The sequence below is a fragment of the Arvicanthis niloticus genome, chromosome 12 (assembly GCF_011762505.2).
Source record: "Arvicanthis niloticus isolate mArvNil1 chromosome 12, mArvNil1.pat.X, whole genome shotgun sequence".
NCBI lineage: Eukaryota > Metazoa > Chordata > Mammalia > Rodentia > Muridae > Arvicanthis > Arvicanthis niloticus.
In genome coordinates this window covers 7209883-7230439 of record NC_047669.1, presented here as the reverse complement: position 1 = coordinate 7230439, position 20557 = coordinate 7209883, and the positions used below count along the sequence as shown (strand labels likewise).

The following is a 20557-nucleotide window of genomic DNA, read 5'->3' as shown; positions in this document are numbered from 1 at the left end:
GATCATTTTGAAAAATAGTACTAGGTCTCCCTTATATCGATGACCATGGCAGTCAGAAAGTTTTGGCCTAGTTTACAATATTATTAACGGATTCCATCTTTTAGAGTGAGTATTAAATCCATGCCATTTATGTCACTATCACACCAGTGAGCATAACTTGCCAGTTCAATCACAACTAGGGTCTTCATTTTCAAAATCAAGGTTTCAGTGGCATATCTAGGGACTCTTTCTGACACAAAATCATAAAGATGTTCTTGTCTCACAACTTCAAGTTTCACCATTGTAGCTCTTAAATTTACATCCATGAGCTAATTTTTATGGATGGCATGAGGTAAAGAGTTACAATATATAAGTATATATATATATTCATATATATATACATATATACATGTGTATATATATATGAACAATATATAAGTTCAATATATAATTATGTTCTTTGCACCTTATTGAGCTTTGCCAAATTTCTTTGATCCTTCTCTAAATGCCAACTGACCAAAAATCAGGGTTAATTTTCTGGGCTCTCAATTTTATCCCATCGTCTACAAGCCATTATCAGAGTCTCTTCCTGATTAGATTTTAAACAGTAAATGTGAAGATAAGACATTATATGTAACCTAATTTTGTTTCTTTTTCAATAAGTAATTTAACTTTTGCATTTTTCAATGTTAGAATTAACTTAACATTTTTCTGAAAAAATACTGTATTTGATGCTACTGCAAATGGAAGTTTTGTAATTTAATTTTTTTGCTGGTGTACAAAAAGAAAACTGATTTCTACAATAAGGTTATATATTGTTAATTTGCCAAACTCACATTAGTTCATAAGTGTGTTTATGTAAAATATATATATTAATATATATAAATTTATATAGGCTGTATTATACTTTCCACACATAGAAAACAATTCTTTATTTTTCATTTTTATTAGGTATTCTCTTTATTTACATTTCACATGTTATACCCCTTCCTGGTTTTCTTCCCAGAAACACCCTATCCCTTCTCAGCTACCCCTGCTTCAATGAAGGTGTTCCCCTACCAACCCATGAAATGAAAGCACATCATACCAAAACTTATGGGACACAATGAAAGCAGGGCTAAGGGGAAAATTCATTGCTCTAAAATGCCTTTAAAAGGAAACTAGAGATAAAATACACTGGCAGGTTCACATCACACCTGAAAACACTAAAACAAAAAGAAGCAAAATACACACAGGAATACTCAAAGGCAGGAAATAATCAAACTCAGGCCTGAAATCAACCAAGTAAAAAGAACTATACATACAATCAACAAAACCGGAAACTGGTTCTGAAACCATCCAGTGGATAAAGACAGCATTTTCAACAAATGGTGCTGGCTCAACTGGAGGTCCTCATGTAGAAGAATGCGCATTGATCCATTCTTATCTCTTCTACAAACCTCAAGTCCAAGTGGATCAAGAGCCTCCACATAAAACCAGATACACTGAAACTAATAGAGGAGGAAGTAGGAAAGAGCCTGGACTATGTGCACACAGGGGAGAATTTTCTGAACAGATCAATGGCTTATGCTCTAAGATCAACACTAGACAAATGGCACCTCATAAAATTGCAAAGCTTCTTCTGTAAGGCAAAGGGCACTTTCAATAGAACAAAACAGAAACCAACTTTCAAGAACTCATTGAGCTATGGTTACCTACACACAACATACAGAGAGCAGTCCGAATGACAGAATGTACAGAGGAATGGCTCATGAGGCTCCATCCTTTTCTGAGGAGATATTGGTAGTTGATGGCTGGTGATGATGGGTGAAGTTTTTGGGTGGAGGAGGTTGAGATTCTGGAGGTTGATCACTATTCAGGAGATGGCTCCACATCCAAAAATATAAGACCAGCAGTAATCACACTTGGTAGAAAAATTAAAAATGAACAAGATCATAGAGAAAAAAGGAGGAATAAGAGGAATGGGGAGATGAAAGAGAAGACATGAATTTGGGAAGGGATCTCAAAGATATGTTGGATGTCAAGAATGGGAGTATATGCTTTAAAAATTTATCCATGTGTGAGATTCACAAGTAAGACATGACATCAACTTTAAAGTCATTAGAGTTTTAGTGTTATCAGCGTTTTAGCAGAATACATATGCATGTATATGTATGTGTGTGTGTAAGTACATATGTATGTGTGTGCGTTTGTGCGAGTATGCGTGTCTGTGTGTGTGTGTGTGTGTGTGTGTGTGTGTGTGTTTCAGAGAGACTAGATAGTTTCATGGGTCCAGGTAGTTGACACCAAGCCTGGTAACTGGAGTACATTTCCTGGAACACACAAAGTATGAGGAGAGAACCAAGTCCCGCAAATTGTTCTCTCTGTTCCATATTCACTAGAGCAGTCACATGACAACACACAGATGATTAGCTAAGTCTAATTTTTAAATTGTTAAATTCATTCATCGTTTCATTTCTATGCATTGGAGTTTTGCTTGTATGTTTTTCTGCAGAGTGAATATGCCTGCTATTGCTCATGGGATGTTTATATTGGTGCCTCAACACTGCTTAACAAAGGAAAGCAGTGTTCTGAATACACCTGACTTACCAAAAGTATTTCCTCTATGGCCTTCTGAAGCTCTTCTGGATCTTCTAATGAATATTCCGATTCAACTTTTGTCTTCCGGTTGCCACGTTTCATTCTAAAAACCACATTTTAAAATAATTATACTCAAAGATCACCTTTTACACAACAGAGTTCCTGAAATGTGCAGATACTTTTCTAAAATTATTCAAATGAATGGATTGGTAACCATCACTTTTCCAGCTGGAGTTGAAAATTTTGCCAAGATAAAATGTACAAAATGTAAAGAATAATTGGCTATGTTAACTTCTGGGTGAAGTCCCAGGGCTATAAAACATGAAAATTACAACCTGCATTCACCATTCCCATATAGGTCCTACATTTTCAGGTCCATATGAATTAACAAACACTACAATCTTTTATTGTGTTCAATATAGTGAAAAGTCTGACAGAGAAGCAAAGTCCTGCTGAATTTTCCCTATGGTTATCTCATGGTTTTCACATTTGAAATGGGGATAGGCACGATGACCAGAGAGATATCTCTCTCAATCTCCCTCCCACACACCTCTCTCTTTGTGTGTGTGAGTGCATGTGTAAGTGCATTGTGCTTGTGTTTCTGTGTGCATGTGTCTGTCTGTCTGTCTGTCTGTCTGTCTCTCTCTCTCTCTCTCTCTCTCTCTCTCTCTCTGTATGTGTGTGTGTGTGTGTGTGTGTGTTAAGTGTCAAGATGGATTTGGGTTTTCTATGTATTGCTGCCTAAACCTGTCCTAGTATGAATTCAGGCTGACTAAAACCTTAAGGCAATCCTCATATATTAAGTTTACCATAAAACAAAGACTAAATTAACAAAAGAAACTGCGTAAGGCAGTCAGAAAACTGAAGAAAAAAATGTTTTAAAGTTCACTTTCATTTAATGTTGCGTTTTAAAGAAAATGAATACAACATGTTGACATGAAAAACTGGTTATGGGGTTCATTTTCATCAAACAGCAAAGTATGGATTTCCAAATCTATGCTTTAAAGAAACTCTGATATTAACAATCTTCTTCTAACATTAACAACAAACAGAATCAGATATTGAATGAAAATCTTTGGTCCATACCAAAAATTACTGATGAATCTGTATAAACTCTATTTAATTGGCTAATGGCCTCTCTATCTACTGAAACTATGTTTTGATATCCATGTTAAACTATTTATTTGTTCGTTATACAAACTAAAGGGATCTTTTCACTATACTGTGTGAAAAGAGTAAATAGAAGTGGAGAGTACAGTGTTCTATATTTCATAATTGTAAGGATTTTGATAAATCTCATTAAATATTTTCTTGATGATAAACCACATATTGTAAAGAAATGGGTGAGATTGAACTTATACTTATTTATCAGCAGACAATAGTAGCTATAAAATAACGTACTGTCAACAATCATTCACTTCCCCTAATGTGAGAAAACTGCATCAATTATTGGATCCATGAACTAAGTGCAAAACCACTCTACTTAATTTTCTACATCCAATAGTTTTATTCTTGAGACTGCTGTCATTTTTATATGTGGGTGTGTGTGTTTTATGTGAGTCTGTGGATATTGTATGTGTGTGCATGTGTGTAGTGTGTGTGTGTGTGTGTCTGTGTTTGTGCGCACGCGCGTGTGTACTTTCTAAATATTCTTCAGTAGATGTCATTTGATGGATAGCTACCTTGACACACTCTACAAGTACTGAGAAAATAATACAGGTCAAGGAAAAGGTTAGTGCAGAGAAGCAAAACTTTTATGCTTAAACAACCCACACTCAATAACTTTGTGCTATATTGTCAAGACACTGTCAAAACATTGTTTGCTATTCTAATTTCCAATCAAAACTCCCTTTTACTCCAGCTTCTAGAATGTTAGTTGTCACATGAGTTTGCCAACTGTGGTTGTCTTTTACAAAAAAAACCAAAAACCATATCCACAATATTGGAAAACATAACATAAGATTGATTATCAGCATCTTATGATCATGGACGTCTGATGGTGCCATGCTTAAGAAGTATCCAGCATGGTCATCGTTCCTATAATCATCACTAGGGAGTAACATCTACTGTTAAATATCACGGTGGCCTTACCCATCCTCTTGTCGATTCTCCTCAACAGGAACAGGTTGCTCTTTAGTTTTTCCATGCTGTTTTTGAAGAACTACGGCTGCAGCACTGCGATTCGGCTTTTCTGCTTCATGCACCACACTGTTCATCAGGTTTTTAGACACCTCAGTTTGACTCTCATTTGCTGATGTGCACACCAAACTGCGATTCAGGTTTTGTGATACATGAATTGCACTGTGATTTCCATTTTCAGAAGCACGAACCACCCTTTGATTCTGGTCTTCTGATGCATGCACCCAACGGTCATTCAGCTTTCTGCTGATTGCAACCTGATGACTTTCTGCTTATCAGCTTCTTCAATGTCCTTTAATGAAAATTAATATTGAGAATAAGTGACTTTAATTTTTTTTATTTCTCTTCAGGGAAAGAGTGTCTTGTCAGTATGTATGTCTGTGTATGGGTGCTGGGGATTCATACCAGGGCCATCAAATGTGCAGCAAGACCTCTAAACTGCTGAGCCATCTCTCCAGCCCAAGTAACTGTTGTGTTTTAATAGACAAAGTTTTCTACATTAATCTTTTCAATTCACTCATTAGTTTTCCTATTTTTCCTTTTTTTAAAAGTAGAAATGGTTTGTTTAGCTAAATACTCCAAGTTACAGTCCATTATCACAGGAAAGCCAAAGGAGCAGGAACCTATGGTAGCTAGCCATAGTCCATCCACAGACAGGAACAATGAATGCATGCATGCTAACACTACAGTCAGTCAAGACTGCAATATCCCTGGGCCCAGCCCAAGAATGGTGCAGTCCAAATTCACAGTAAGTCTTTCAAACCCAGTGACCAAATTCAAAAAAAAATCCCTCACAGGAATGACTTCAGGCCAACTTAATCTAAGAATTATCTCATTGAAGACACATTTCCAAACTGATTCTACATTGTGTCAAGAAGACAATAAAAACTACCCATAAAAATGCACTTATCCTTACTTCCAATAACTTTGAGTACATCCAGAGTTATTCGACAATAGACAGAATACATTATGAAACATTCTTTCTCATAATTCAAATTGCTTCCATATATTTTAGCTGCTAAGTGGAATTTGTATAGTGCATTAGATTTTTACATCCATTTGTCAACTGATGTGCATTAAGGCAGTCTCCATCTTTTGGCTATTATGAATACTATTGTCATGAACATCCATAATGTGTGATATATGTTTTTATTTCACCTTGAAATGCACTGAGAAGTGGAACTTTGGGCTCTTGGATATCATTCATTTTAATTGTTTAGAAATTTACAACATATTTGAAATGTAATATTCAATATTACATCCACTCCAGTTGTATGGGGTGGTTCTATTTCTCCACATCTTCAAGAATCCTTACATTTGCCTTTAAAAAACAGAGTTATAACTACTACAGAAGAATGAAGTGGAATCTACTGGATTAAGTTTACTTTGCTCTAAGTTTAATCATGGTAAATATCTTTTCCTGGTTTTTTGGCAATTTCTATTTCTTCAGGAAAACATATATTCAAAATATTGAAAGTTTCAAATGGGATTCTTTATCATACTATGGAATATTTCTATATATTTTATGAGCCATTCATGATATGTTAATAAAAATTATGAAAACATGACTTGCAAACCTATTCAAAATCATGTGTCTGGATTGTTATCTGTGTTTTATCATTTCATTTCTATCATGAAGCTCACAAGTTCTTAGTCTGTGGAAGCTCAAGTTATTAATTTATTCTTTCCATAGGCACCATTTTATTGAAAATTTCATTTATGCATATAATGTGTTTTTATCAAACTCACACTCCATTTTCTTACTTCCAGTTGCTCCTATTCCATCCAACTTCAAGATTCTCCCTGTCACCATTTCTGTGTGTGTGAGTTTGTGTGTGTGTATGCATTCCTGTTTGTAGGTAGTCTTGCGTGTGTGTCTGTTTCAAAACCCAGGAGTTTAATTAGTGCTGTTCGTGTACGCAAGAGTGTAGCACCATGTACTGGACATGGGTAGCATTGCAGTGGCAGTGTATTTGAAGAAAACTTACAAAACTTGTTCAGCAGCCATTAATTACCAAATAGATTCTCAGACATGGATTGGGCTTTTTGACTGGGTTTTTACTGGCTTCATCTTACACAGGTATTGTGCATGAAGTCATAGCCTCGGTGAGCTCATGTATGCACTTCTCCTACCATGTTTAATAAATAAAGTTCTATTGAAGATGTCCACTATCTACTGCGTACACTCCTTTTATCCTCTAATCAATAATCAAAAAGTCTTGGGAGGAAAATGAGTGGTATTGATGGTAATACACTCAACAGCTAGCTACTGTTCTCTGTATTAATCACCATCTGCAAAAGGAAATTCCTTCAATGAGGGTTGAGAGATACACTAATCTATGGGTATAAAGATGGGAACGTATGGGACAATTTAGTACAATGATCATTTTGAAAAATAGTACTAGGTCTCCCTTATATCGATGACCATGGCAGTCAGAAAGTTTTGGCCTAGTTTACAATATCATTAATGGATTCCATCTTTTAGAGTGAGTATTAAATCCATGCCATTTATGTCACTATCACACCAGTGAGCATAACTTGCCAGTTCAATCACAACTAGGGTCTTCATTTTCAAAATCAAGGTTTCAGTGGCATATCTAGGGACTCTTTCTGACACAAAATCATAAAGATATTCTTGTCTCACAACTTCAAGTTTCACCATTCTAGCTCTTAAATTTACATCCATGAGCTAATTTTTATGGATGGCATGAGGTAAAGAGTTACAATATATAAGTATAATATATATACATATATATGTGTATATATATATACATATGTATATATATGAACAATATATAAGTTCAATATATAATTATGTTCTTTGCACCTTATTCAGCTTTGCCAAATTTCTTTGATCCTTCTCTAAATGCCAACTGACCAAAAATCAGGGTTAATTTTCTGGGCTCTCAATTTTATCCCATCGTCTACAAGCCATTATCAGAGTCTCTTCATGATTAGATTTTAAACAGTAAATGTGAAGATAAGACATTATATGTAACCTAATTTTGTTTCTTTTTCAATAAGTAATTTAACTTTTGCATTTTTCAATGTTAGAATTAACTTAACATTTTTCTGAAAAAATACTGTATTTGATGCTACTGCAAATGGAAGTTTTGTAATTTAATTTTTTGCTGGTGTACAAAAAGAAAACTGATTTCTACAATAAGGTTATATATTGTTAATTTGCCAAACTCACTATTAGTTCATAAGTGTGTTTATGTAAAATATATATATTAATATATATAAAATTATGTAGGCTGTATTATACTTTCCACACATAGAAAACAATTCTTTATTTTTCATTTTTATTAGGTATTCTCTTTATTTACATTTCACGTTATTCCCCTTCCTGGTTTTCTTCCCAGAAACACCCTATCCCTTCTCAGCTACCCCTGCTTCAATGAAGGTGTTCCCCTACCAACCCATGAAATGAAAGCACATCATACCAAAACTTATGGGACACAATGAAAGCAGGGCTAAGGGGAAAATTCATTGCTCTAAAATGCCTTTAAAAGGAAACTGGAGATAAAATACACTGGCAGGTTCACATCACACCTGAAAACACTAGAACAAAAAGAAGCAAAATACACACAGGAATACTCAAAGGCAGGAAATATTCAAACTCAGGACTGAAATCAACCAAGTCAAAAGAACTATACAAACAATCAACATAACCAGGAGCTGGTTCGGAAACCATCCAGTGGATAAAGACAGCATTTTCAACAAATGGTGCTGGCTCAACTGGAGGTCCTCATGTAGAAGAATGCGCATTGATCCATTCTTATCTCTTCTACAAACCTCAAGTCCAAGTGGATCAAGAGCCTCCACATAAAACCAGATACACTGAAACTAATAGAGGAGGAAGTAGGAAAGAGCCTGGACCATGTGCACACAGGGGAGAATTTTCTGAACAGATCAATGGCTTATGCTCTAAGATCAACACTAGACAAATGGCACCTCATAAAATTGCAAAGCTTCTTCTGTAAGGCAAAGGGCACTTTCAATAGAACAAAACAGAAACCAACTTTCAAGAACTCATTGCAGCTATGGTTACCTACACACAACATACAGAGAGCAGTCCGAATGACAGAATGTACAGAGGAATGGCTCATGAGGCTCCATCCTTTTCTGAGGAGATATTGGTAGTTGATGGCTGGTGACGATGGGTGAAGGTTTTGGGTGGAGGAGGTTGAGATTCTGGAGGTTGATCACCATTCAGGAGATGGCTCCACATCCAAAAATATATGACCAGCAGTAATCACACTTGGTAGAAAAATTAAAAATGAACAAGAACATAGAGAAAAAAGGAGGAATAAGAGGAATGGGGAGATGAAAGAGAAGACATGAATTTGGGAAGGGATCTCAAAGATATGTTGGATGTCAAGAATGGGAGTATATGCTTTAAAAATTTATCCATGTGTGAGATTCACAAGTAAGAGATGACATCAACTTTAAAGTTATTATAGTTTTAGTGTTACCAGCATTTTAGCAGAATACATATGTATGTATATATGTATGTGTGTATGTAAGTACATATGTATGTGTGTGCGTTTGTGTGAGTATGCGTGTGTGTGTGTGTGTGTGTGTGTGTGTGTGTGTGTGTGTGTTTCAGAGAGACTAGATAGTTTCATGGGTCCAGGTAGTTGACACCAAGCCTGGTAACTGGAGTACATTTCCTGGAACACACAAAGTATGAGGAGAGAACCAAGTCCCGCAAATTGTTCTCTCTGTTCCATATTCACTAGAGCAGTCACATGACAACACACAGATGATTAGCTAAGTCTAATTTTTAAATTGTTAAATTCATTCATCGTTTCATTTCTATGCATTGGAGTTTTGCTTGTATGTATTTCTGCAGAATGAATATGCCTGCTATTGCTCATGGGATGTTTCTCTTGGTGCCTCAACACTGCTTAACAAAGGAAAGCAGTGTTCTGAATACACCTGACTTACCAAAAGTATTTCCTCTATGGCCTTCTGAAGCTCTTCTGGATCTTCTAATGAATATTCCGATTCAACTTTTGTCTTCCGGTTGCCATGTTTCAGTCTAAAAACCACATTTTAAAATAATTATACTCAAAGATCACCTTTTACAAAACAGAGTTCCTGAAATGTGCAGATACTTTTCTAAAATTATTCAAATGAATGGATTGGTAACCATCACTTTTCCAGCTGGAGTTGAAAATTTTGCCAAGATAAAATGTACAAAATGTAAAGAATAATTGGCTATGTTAACTTCTGGGTGAAGTCTCAGGGCTATAAAACATGAAAATTACAACCTGCATTCAGCATTTCCATATAGGTCCTAGATTTTCAGGTCCATATGAATTAACAAACACTACAATCTTTTATTGTGTTCAATATAGTGAAAAGTCTGACAGAGAAGCATAGTCCTGCTGATTTTTCCCTATGATTATCTCATGGTTTTCACATTTGAAATGGGGATAGGCACGATGACCAGAGAGATATCTCTCTCAATCTCCCTCCCACACACCTCTCTCTTTGTGTGTGTGAGTGCATGTGTGAGTGCATTGTGCTTGTGTTTGTGTGTGTATGTGTCTGTCTGTCTCTCTTTCTCTCTCTCTCTCTCTGTGTGTATAAGTGTGTGTTAAGTGTCAAGATGGATTTGGGTTTTCTATGTATTGCTGCCTGAACCTGTCCTAGTATGAATTCAGGCTGACTAAAACCTTAAGGCAATCCTCATATGTTAAGTTTACCATAAAACAAAGATTAAATTAACAAAAGAAACTGCGTAAGGCAGTCAGAAAACTGAAGAAAAAAATGTTTTAAAGTTCACTTTCATTTAATGTTGCGTTTTAAAGAAAATGAATACAACATGTTGACATGAAAACTGGTTATGGGGTTCATTTTAATCAAACAATAAAGTATGGATTTAAAAATCTATGCTTTAAAGAAATTCTGATATTAACAATCTTCTTCTAACATTAACAACAAACAGAATCAGATATTGAATGAAAATCTTTGGTCCATACCAAAAATTACTGATGAATCTGTATAAACTCTATTTAATTGGATAATGGCCTCTCTATCTACTGAAACTATGTCTTGATATCCTAATTAATATATTTATTTGTTCTTCATACCAACTAAATGAATCTTTTTACTATACTGTGTAAAAAAGAATAAATACAAGTGGAGAGTTCAGTGTTCTATATTTCATAATTGTAAGGATTTTGATAAATCTCATTAAATATTTTCTTGATGATAAATCACATATTGTAAAGAAATGGGTGAGATTGAACTTATACTTATTTATCAGCAGACAACAGTAGCTATAAAATAACATTCTGTCAACAATCATTCACTTCTCCTAATGTGAGAAAACTGCATCAATTATTGGATCCATGAAACTAAGTACAAAACCACTCTACTTAATTTTCTACATCCAATAGTTTTATTCTTGAGAATGCTGTCATTTTTATATGTGGGTATGTGTGTTTTATGTGAGTCTGTGGCTATTGTGTGTGCATGTTTGTAGTGTGTGTACTGTGTTTGTGTGTGCGTTTGTGCGCACGCGCATGTGGACTTTCTAAATATTCTTCAGTAGATGTCATTTGATGGATAGCTACCTTGACACACTCTACAAGTACTGAGATATAATACAGGTCAAGGAAAAGGTTAGTGCAGAGAAGCAAAACTGTTATGCTTAAACAACCTACACTCAATAACTTTGTGCTATATTGTCATGACACTGTCAAAACATTGTTTACTATTCTAATTTCCAATCAAAACTCCCTTTTACTCCAGCTTCTAGAATGTTAGTTGTCACATGAGTTTGCCAACTGTGGTTGCCTTTTACAAAAATAAAAAAAAACAAAAAACAAAACAAAAAAAAAACATGCCCACAGAATGGAAAACATAACATAAGATTGATTATCAGCATCTTATGATCACGGAAGTCTGACGGTGCCATGCTTAAGAAGTATCCAACATGGTCATCGTTCCTATGAGCATCACTAGGGAGTAACATCTACTGTTAAATATCACGGTGGCCTTACCCATCCTCTTGTCGATTCTCCTCAACAGGAACAGGTTGCTCTTTAGTTTTTCCATGCTGTTTTTGAAGAACTCGGGCTGCAGCACTGCGATTCGGCTTTTGTGCTTCATGCACCACACTGTTCATCAGGTTTTTAGGCACCTCAGTTTGACTCTCATTTGCTGATGTGCACGCCAAACTGCGATTCAGGTTTTGTGATACATGAATTGCACTGTGATTTCCATTTTCAGTAGCACGAACCACCCTTCGATTCTGGTCTTCTGATGCATGCACCCAACGGTCATTCAGCTTTTCTGCTGATTGTAACCTGATAACTTTCTGCTTATCAGCTTCTTCACTGATCTTTAATGAAAATTAATATTAAGAATAAGTGACTTTAATTCTTTTATTTCTCTTAAGGGAAAGAGTGTCTTGTCAGTATGTATGTCTGTGTATGGGTGCTGGGGATTCATACCAGGACCATCAGAAGAGCAGCAAGACCTCTAAACTGCTGAGCCATCTCTCCAGCCCAAGTAACTGTTGTGTTTTAATAGACAAAGTTTCCTACATTAATCTTTTCAATTCACTCATTAGTTTTCCTATTTTTCCTTTTTTTTTTTAAAGTAGAAATGGTTTGTTTAGCTAAATACTCCAAGTTACAGTCCATTATCACAGGAAAGCCAAAGGAGCAGGAACCTATGGTAGCTAGCCATAGTCCATCCACAGACAGGAACAATGAATGCATGCATGCTAACACTACAGTCAGTCAAGACTGCAATATCCCTGGGCCCAGCCCAAGAATGGTGCAGTCCAAATTCACAGTAAGTCTTTCAAAACCAGTGACCCAAATTAAAAAAAAATCCCTCACAGGAATGACTTCAGGCCAACTTAATCTAGGAATTCTCTCATTGAAGACACATTTCCAAACTGATTCTACATTGTGTCAAGAAGACAATAAAAACTACCCATAAAAATGCACTTATCCTTACTTCCAATAACTTTGAGTACATCCAGAGTTATTCGACAATAGACAGAATACATTATGAAACATTCTTTCTCATAATTCAAATTGCTTCCATATATTTTAGCTGCTAAGTGGAATTTGTATAGTGCATTAGATTTTTACATCCATTTGTCAACTGATGTGCATTAAGGCAGTCTCCATCTTTTGGCTATTATGAATACTATTGTCATGAACATCCATAATGTGTGATATATGTTTTTATTTCACCTTGAAATGCATTGAGAAGTGGAACTTTGGGCCCTTGGTTATCATTCATTTTAATTGTTTAGAAATTTACAACATATTTGAAATGTAATATTCAATATTACATCCAATCCAATTGTATGAGGTGGTTCTATTTCTCCACATCTTCAAGAATCCTTACATTTGCCTTTAAAAAACAGAGTTATAACTACTACAGAAGAATGAAATGGAATCTACTGGATTAAGTTTACTTTGCTCTAAGTTTAATCATGGTAAATATCTTTTCCTGGTTTTTTGGCTATTTCCGTTTCTTCAGGAAAATATATATTCAAAATATTGAAAGTTTCAAATGGGATTCTTTATCATACTATGGAATATTTCTATATATTTTATGAGCCATTCATGATATGTTAATAAAAATTATGAAAACATGACTTGCAAACCTATTCAAAATCATGTGTCTGGATTGTTATCTGTGTTTTATCATTTCATTTCTATCATGAAGCTCACAAGTTCTTGGTTTGTGGAAGCTCAATTTATTAATTTATTCTTTCCATAGGCACCATTTTATTGAAAATTTCATTTATGCATATAATGTGTTTTTGTATCAAACTCACTCTCCAATTTCTTACTTCCAGTTGCTCCTATTCCATCCAACTTCAAGATTCTCCCTGTCACCATTTCTGTGTGTGTGAGTTTGTGTGTGTGTATGCATTCCTGTTTGTAGGTAGTCTTGCGTGTGTGTCTGTTTCAAAACCCAGGAGTTTAATTAGTGCTGTTCGTGTACGCAAGAGTGTAGCACCATGTACTGGACATGGGTAGCATTGCAGTGGCAGCATATTTGAAGAAAACTTACAAAACTTGTTCAGCAGCCATTAATTACCAAATAGATTCTCAGACATGGATTGGGCTTTTTGACTGGGTTTTTACTGGCTTCATCTTACACAGGTATTGTGCATGAAGTCATAGCCTCGGTGAGCTCATGTACACACTTCTACCATGTTTAATAAATAAAGTTCTATTGCAGATGTCCACTATCTACTGCTTACACTCATTTTATCCTCTAATCAATAATCAAAAAGTCTTGGGAGGAAAATGAGTGGTATTGATGGTAATACACTCAACAGCTAGCTACTGTTCTCTGTATTAATCACCATCTGCAAAAGGAAATTCCTTCAATGAGGGTTGAGAGATACACTAATCTATGGGTATAAAGATGGGAACGTACGGGACAATTTAGTACAATGATCATTTTGAAAAATAGTACTAGGTCTCCCTTATATCGATGACCATGGCAGTCAGAAAGTTTTGGCCTAGTTTACAATATCATTAATGGATTCCATCTTTTAGAGTGAGTATTAAATCCATGCCATTTATGTCACTATCACACCAGTGAGCATAACTTGCCAGTTCAATCACAACTAGGGTCTTCATTTTCAAAATCAAGGTTTCAGTGGCATATCCAGGGGACTCTTTCTGACACAAAATCATAAAGATATTCTTGTCTCACAACTTCAAGTTTCACCATTCTAGCTCTTAAATTTACATCCATGAGCTAATTTTTATGGATGGCATGAGGTAAAGAGTTACAATATATAAGTATAATATATATATACATATATATGTGTATATATATACATATACATATGTATATATATATGAACAATATATAAGTTCAATATATAATTATGTTCTTTGCACCTTATTCAGCTTTGCCAAATTTCTTTGATCCTTCTCTAAATGCCAACTGACCAAAAATCAGGGTTAATTTTCTGGGCTCTCAATTTTATCCCATCGTCTACAAGCCATTATCAGAGTCTCTTCCTGATTAGATTTTAAACAGTAAATGTGAAGATAAGACATTATATGTAACCTAATTTTGTTTCTTTTTCAATAAGTAATTTAACTTTTGCATTTTTCAATGTTAGAATTAACATTTTTCTGAAAAAGTACTGTATTTGATGCTACTGCAAATAGAAGTTTTGTAATTTAATTTTTTGCTGGTGTACAAAAAGAAAACTGATTTCTACAATAAGGTTATATATTGTTAATTTGCCAAACTCACTATTAGTTCATAAGTGTGTTTATGTAAAATATATATTAATATATGTAAATTTATGTAGGCTGCATTATACTTTCCACACATAGAAAACAATTCTTTATTTTTCATTTTTATTAGGTATTCTATTTACATTTCACATGTTATTCCCCTTCCTGGTTTTCTTCCCAGAAACACCCTATCCCTTCTCAGCTACCCCTGCTTCAATGAAGGTGTTCCCCTACCAACCCATGAAATGAAAGCACATCATACCAAAACTTATGGGACACAATGAAAGCAGGGCTAAGGGGAAAATTCATTGCTCTAAAATGCCTTTAAAACGAAACTGGAGATAAAATACACTGGCAGGTTCACACCACACCTGAACACATTAGAACAAAAAGAAGCAAAATACACACAGGAATACTCAAAGGCAGGAAATATTCAAACTCAGGCCTGAAATCAACCAAGTCAAAAGAACTATACAAACAATCAACATAACCAGGAGCTGGTTCTGAAACCATCCAGAGGATAAAGACAGCATTTTCAACAAATGGTGCTGGCTCAACTGGAGGTCCTCATGTAGAAGAATGCGCATTGATCCATTCTTATCTCTTCCACAAACCTCAAGTCCAAGTGGATCAAGAGCCTCCACATAAAACCAGATACACTGAAACTAATAGAGGAGGAAGTAGGAAAGAGCCTGGACCATGTGCACACAGGGGAGAATTTTCTGAACAGATCAATGGCTTATGCTCTAAGATCAACACTAGACAAATGGCACCTCATAAAATTGCAAAGCTTCTTCTGTAAGGCAAAGGGCACTTTCAATAGAACAAAACAGAAACCAACTTTCAAGAACTCATTGCAGCTATGGTTACCTACACACAACATACAGAGAGCAGTCCGAATGACAGAATGTACAGAGGAATGGCTCATGAGGCTCCATCCTTTTCTGAGGAGATATTGGTAGTTGATGGCTGGTGATGATGGGTGAAGTTTTTGGGTGGAGGAGATTGAGATTCTGGAGGTTGATCACCATTCAGGAGATGGCTCCACATCCAAAAATATATGACCAGCAGTAATCACACTTGGTAGAAAAATTAAAAATGAACAAGAACATAGAGAAAAAAGGAGGAATAAGAGGAATGGGGAGATGAAAGAGAAGACATGAATTTGGGAAGGGATCTCAAAGATATGTTGGATATCAAGAATGGAAGTATATGCTTTAAAAATTTATCCATGTGTTAGATTCACAAGTAAGAGATGACATCAACTTTACAGTTATTAGCGTTTTAGTGTTATCAGCATTTTAGCAGAATACATACATATGTATGCATGTATGTGTGTGTGTAATTACATATGTATGTGAGTTTGTTTGTGTGAGTGTGTGTGTGTGTGTGTGTGTGTGTGTGTGTTTCAGAGAGACTAGATAGTTTCATGGGTCCAGGTAGTTGACACCAAGCCTGGTAACTGGAGTACATTTCCTGGAACACACAAAGTATGAGGAGAGAACCAAGTCCCGCAAGTTGTTCTCTGTGTTCCATATTCACTAGAGCAGTCACATGACAACACAGAGATGATTAGCTAAGTCTAATTTTTAAATTGTTAAATTCATTCATCGTTTCATTTCTATGCATTGGAGTTTTGCTTGTATGTATTTCTGCAGAGTGAATATGCCTGCTATTGCTCATGGGATGTTACTCTTGGTGCCTCAACACTGCTTGACAGAGGAAAGCAGTGTTCTGAATACACCTGACTTACCAAAAGTATTTCCTCTACGGCCTTCTGAAGCTCTTCTGGATCTTCTAATGAATATTCCAATTCAACTTTTGTCTTCCGGTTGGGACGTTTCAGTCTAAAAACCACATTTTAAAATAATTATAATCAAAGGTCACATTTTACAAAACAGAGTTCCTGAAATGTGCAGATACTTTTCTAAAATTATTCAAATGAATGGATTGGTAACCATCACTTTTCCAGCTGGAGTTGAAAATTTTGCCAAGATAAAATGTACAAAATGTAAAGAATAATTGGCTATGTTAACTTCTGGGTGAAGTCCCAAGGCTATAAAACATGAAAATTACAACCTGCATTCAGCATTTCCATATAGGTCCTAGATTTTCAGGTCCATATGAATTAACAAACACTACAATCTTTTATTGTGTTCAATATAGTGAAAAGTCTGACAGAGAAGCAAAGTCCTGCTGATTTTTCCCTAGGGTTATCTCATGGTTTTCACATTTGAAATGGGGATAGGCACAATGACCAGAGAGATATCTCTCTCAATCTCCCTCCCACACAAATCTCTCTTTGTGTGTGTGAGTGCATGTGTGAGTGCATTGTGCTTGTGTTTGTGTGTGCCTGTGTCTGTGCGTGTGTGTGTGTGTTAAGTGTCAAGATGGATTTGGGTTTTCTATGTATCGCTGCCTGAGCCTGTCCTAGTATGAATTCAGGCTGACCAAAACCTTAGAGGCAATCTCATATCTCAAGTTTACCATAAAACAAAGATAAAATTAACAAAAGAAACTGTGTAAAGCAGTCAAAAAACTGTAGAAAAAAATGTTTTAAAGTTCACTTTCATTTAATGTTGTGTTTTAAAGAAAATGAACACAACATGTTGACATGAAAAACTGGTTATGGGGTTCATTTTAATCAAACAACAAAGTATGGATTTCCAAATCTATGCTTTAAAGAAACTCTGATATTAACAATCTTCTTCTAACATTAACAACAAACAGAATCAGATATTGAATGAAAACCTTTGGCCCATATAAAAAATTACTGATGAATCTGTATAAACTCTTTTTAATTGGATAATTACCTCTCTATCTACTGAAACTATGTTTTAATATCCATAGTAAAATATTTATTTGTTTTTTATACAAACTCAAAGGATCTCTTTTCACTATGCTGTGTGAAAAGAATAAATAGAAGTGGAGAGTTCAGTGTTCTATATTTCATAATTGTAAGGATTTTGATAAATTTTACTAAATATTTTCTTGATGATTAATCACATATCATAAAGAAATGAGTGAGATTGAACTTATACTTATTTATCAGCAGAATATAGGAGCTATATAATAACATACTGTCAACAATCATTCACTTCCCCTAATGTGAGAAAACTGCATCAATTTTTGGATCCATGAAACTAAGTGCAAAGCACTCTATTTAATTTTCTACATCCAATGGTTTTATTCCTGAGACTGCTGTCATTATTATATGTGGGTGTGTGTGTTTTATGAGAGTCTGTGGATATTTTATGTGTGTCCATGTGTGTAGTGTGTGTACTGTGTGTGTGTTTGTGTGTGTGTGCACGTGCGTGTGTCTTTCTAAATATTCTTCAGTAGATATCATTTGATGGATAGCTACCTTGACACACTCCACAAGTACTGAGAAATAATATAGGTCAAGGAAAAGGTTAGTGCAGAGAAGCAAAACTTTTATGCTTAAACAACCCACACTCAATAACTTTGTGCTATATTGTCAAGACACTGTCAAAACATTGATTGCTATTCTAATTTCCAATCAAACCCCCCTTTTACTCCAGCTTCTAGAATGTTAGTTGTCACATGAGTTTGCCAACTGTGGTTGTCTTTTACAAAAAAAAAAAAAAAAAAAAAAAAAACATGTCCACAGAATTGGAAAACATAACATCTGATTAATTATCAGCATCTTATGATCATGGAAGTCTGACGGTGCCATGCTTAAGAAGTATCCAGCATGGTCATCGTTCCTATGAGCATCACTAGGGAGTAACATCTACTGTTAAATATCACGGTGGCCTTACCCATCCTCTTGTCGATTCTCCTCAACAGGAACAGGTTGCTGTTTAGTTTTTCCATGCTGTTTTTGAAGAACTACGGCTGCAGCACTGCGATTCGGCTTTTCTGCTTCATGCACCACACTGTTCATGAGGCTTTCAGGCACCTCAGTTTGACTCTCATTTGCTGATGTGCACGCCAAACTGCGATTCAGGTTTTGTGATACATGAATTGCACTGTGATTTCCATTTTCGGTAGCACGAACCAACCTTTGAATCTGGTTGGTTGCATATGCCCAACGGTCATTCAGCTTTTCTGCTGATTGCAACCTGATGACTTTCTGCTTATCAGCTTCTTCACTGACCTTTAATGAAAATTAATATTAAGAATAAGTGACTTTAATTCTTTTATTTCTCTTAAGGGAAAGAGTGTCTTGTCAGTATGTATGTCTGTGTATGGGTGCTGGGGATTCAACCAGGAACATCAACATGCAGCAAGACCTCTAAACTGCTGACCATCTCTCCAGCCCAAGTAACTGTTGTGTTTTAATAGAACAAAGTTTCCTACATTAATTTTTTTCAATACACTCATTAGTTTCCTGTTTTTCTTTTTTTTTAAATAGGAATGGTTTGTTTAGCTAAATAGTCCAAGTTACAGTCCATTATCACAGGAAAGCCAAAGGAGCAGGAACCTGTGGTAGCCAGACAGGAACAATGAATGCATGCATGCTAACACTACAGTCAGTCAAGACTGCAATATCCCTGGGCCCAGCCCAAGAATGGTGCAGTCCAAATTCACAGTAAGTCTTTCAAACACAGTGACCCAAATTCAAAAAATCCTCAAGGCCCAATTTAAATCTAAGAATTTTCTCATTGAAGACACATTTTCAAACTGATTCTTCTTTGTGTCAAGAAGACAATCAAAACTACCCATAAAAATGTACTTATCCTTACTACCAATAACTTTGAGTACATTCAGAGTTATTGGACAATAAACACAATATAGTATGAAATTCTTTCTCATAATCCAAATTGCTTCAATATATTTTAGCTGCTAAGTGGAATTTGTATATGCATTAGATTTTTACATCCTTTTTTGTCAACTAATGTGCATTAAGGCAGTCTCCATCTTTTGCTATTATGAATAATATTGTCATGAACATCCATCATGTGTGATATATGTTTTTTATTTTTCACTTTGAAATTGCACTGAGAAGTGGAACTTTGGGCTCTTGGATATCATTCATTTTATTGTTTTGGAAATTTACAACAGTCTTTGAAATGTAACATTCAATATTACATCCACTCCAGTTGTATGGGGTGGTTCTATTTCTCCATATCTTCCGAGAATCCTTACATTTGCCTTAAAAAACAGAGTATAACTACTACAGAAGAATGAAATGGAATCTAACTGGATTAAGTTTACTTTGCTCTAAGTTTTAATCATGGCAAATATCTTTTCCTGGTTTTTTGGCAATTTCTATTTCTTCAGGAAAATACATATTCAAAATATGGAAAGTTTCAAATGGATTCTTTATCATAATATGAATATTTCTATATATTTTATAAGACATTCGTGATATGTTTATAAAACTATGAAAACATGACTTGTAAATCTATCAAAATCATGTGTCATGGATTCTTATCTGTGGTTTTATCATTTTCATTTCTATCATGAGCTCACAAGTTCTTAGTGTTGTGGAAGCTCAAGTTATCAATTAATTCTTTCCATAGTCAACCATTTTATTGAAAAATTCATTTATGCATATAATGTGGTTTTTTTTTTATCAAACTCACTCTCCATTTTCTTGCTTCCGTGTGCGTCCTATTCCATCCAACTTCAAGATTCTC

General features: G+C 35.2%; 1 protein-coding gene across 1 annotated transcript in view; it reads right to left on the bottom strand.

Moving 5' to 3' along the window:
• LOC117717993 (uncharacterized) overlaps positions 1–20557 on the bottom strand; it is a 148712-nt gene that overhangs the window by 83793 nt on the left and 44362 nt on the right. Inside the window, exons 12-18 of the mRNA XM_076911165.1 lie at positions 18734–19071; positions 16705–16798; positions 11718–12058; positions 9652–9745; positions 4956–4990; positions 4651–4827; positions 2569–2662 (exon numbers count right to left, since the gene is read on the bottom strand). Of these exons, the coding sequence (XP_076767280.1) occupies positions 2569–2662; positions 4651–4827; positions 4956–4990; positions 9652–9745; positions 11718–12058; positions 16705–16798; positions 18734–19071 (1173 nt within the window). The remainder of the gene's footprint in view (positions 1–2568; positions 2663–4650; positions 4828–4955; positions 4991–9651; positions 9746–11717; positions 12059–16704; positions 16799–18733; positions 19072–20557) is intronic.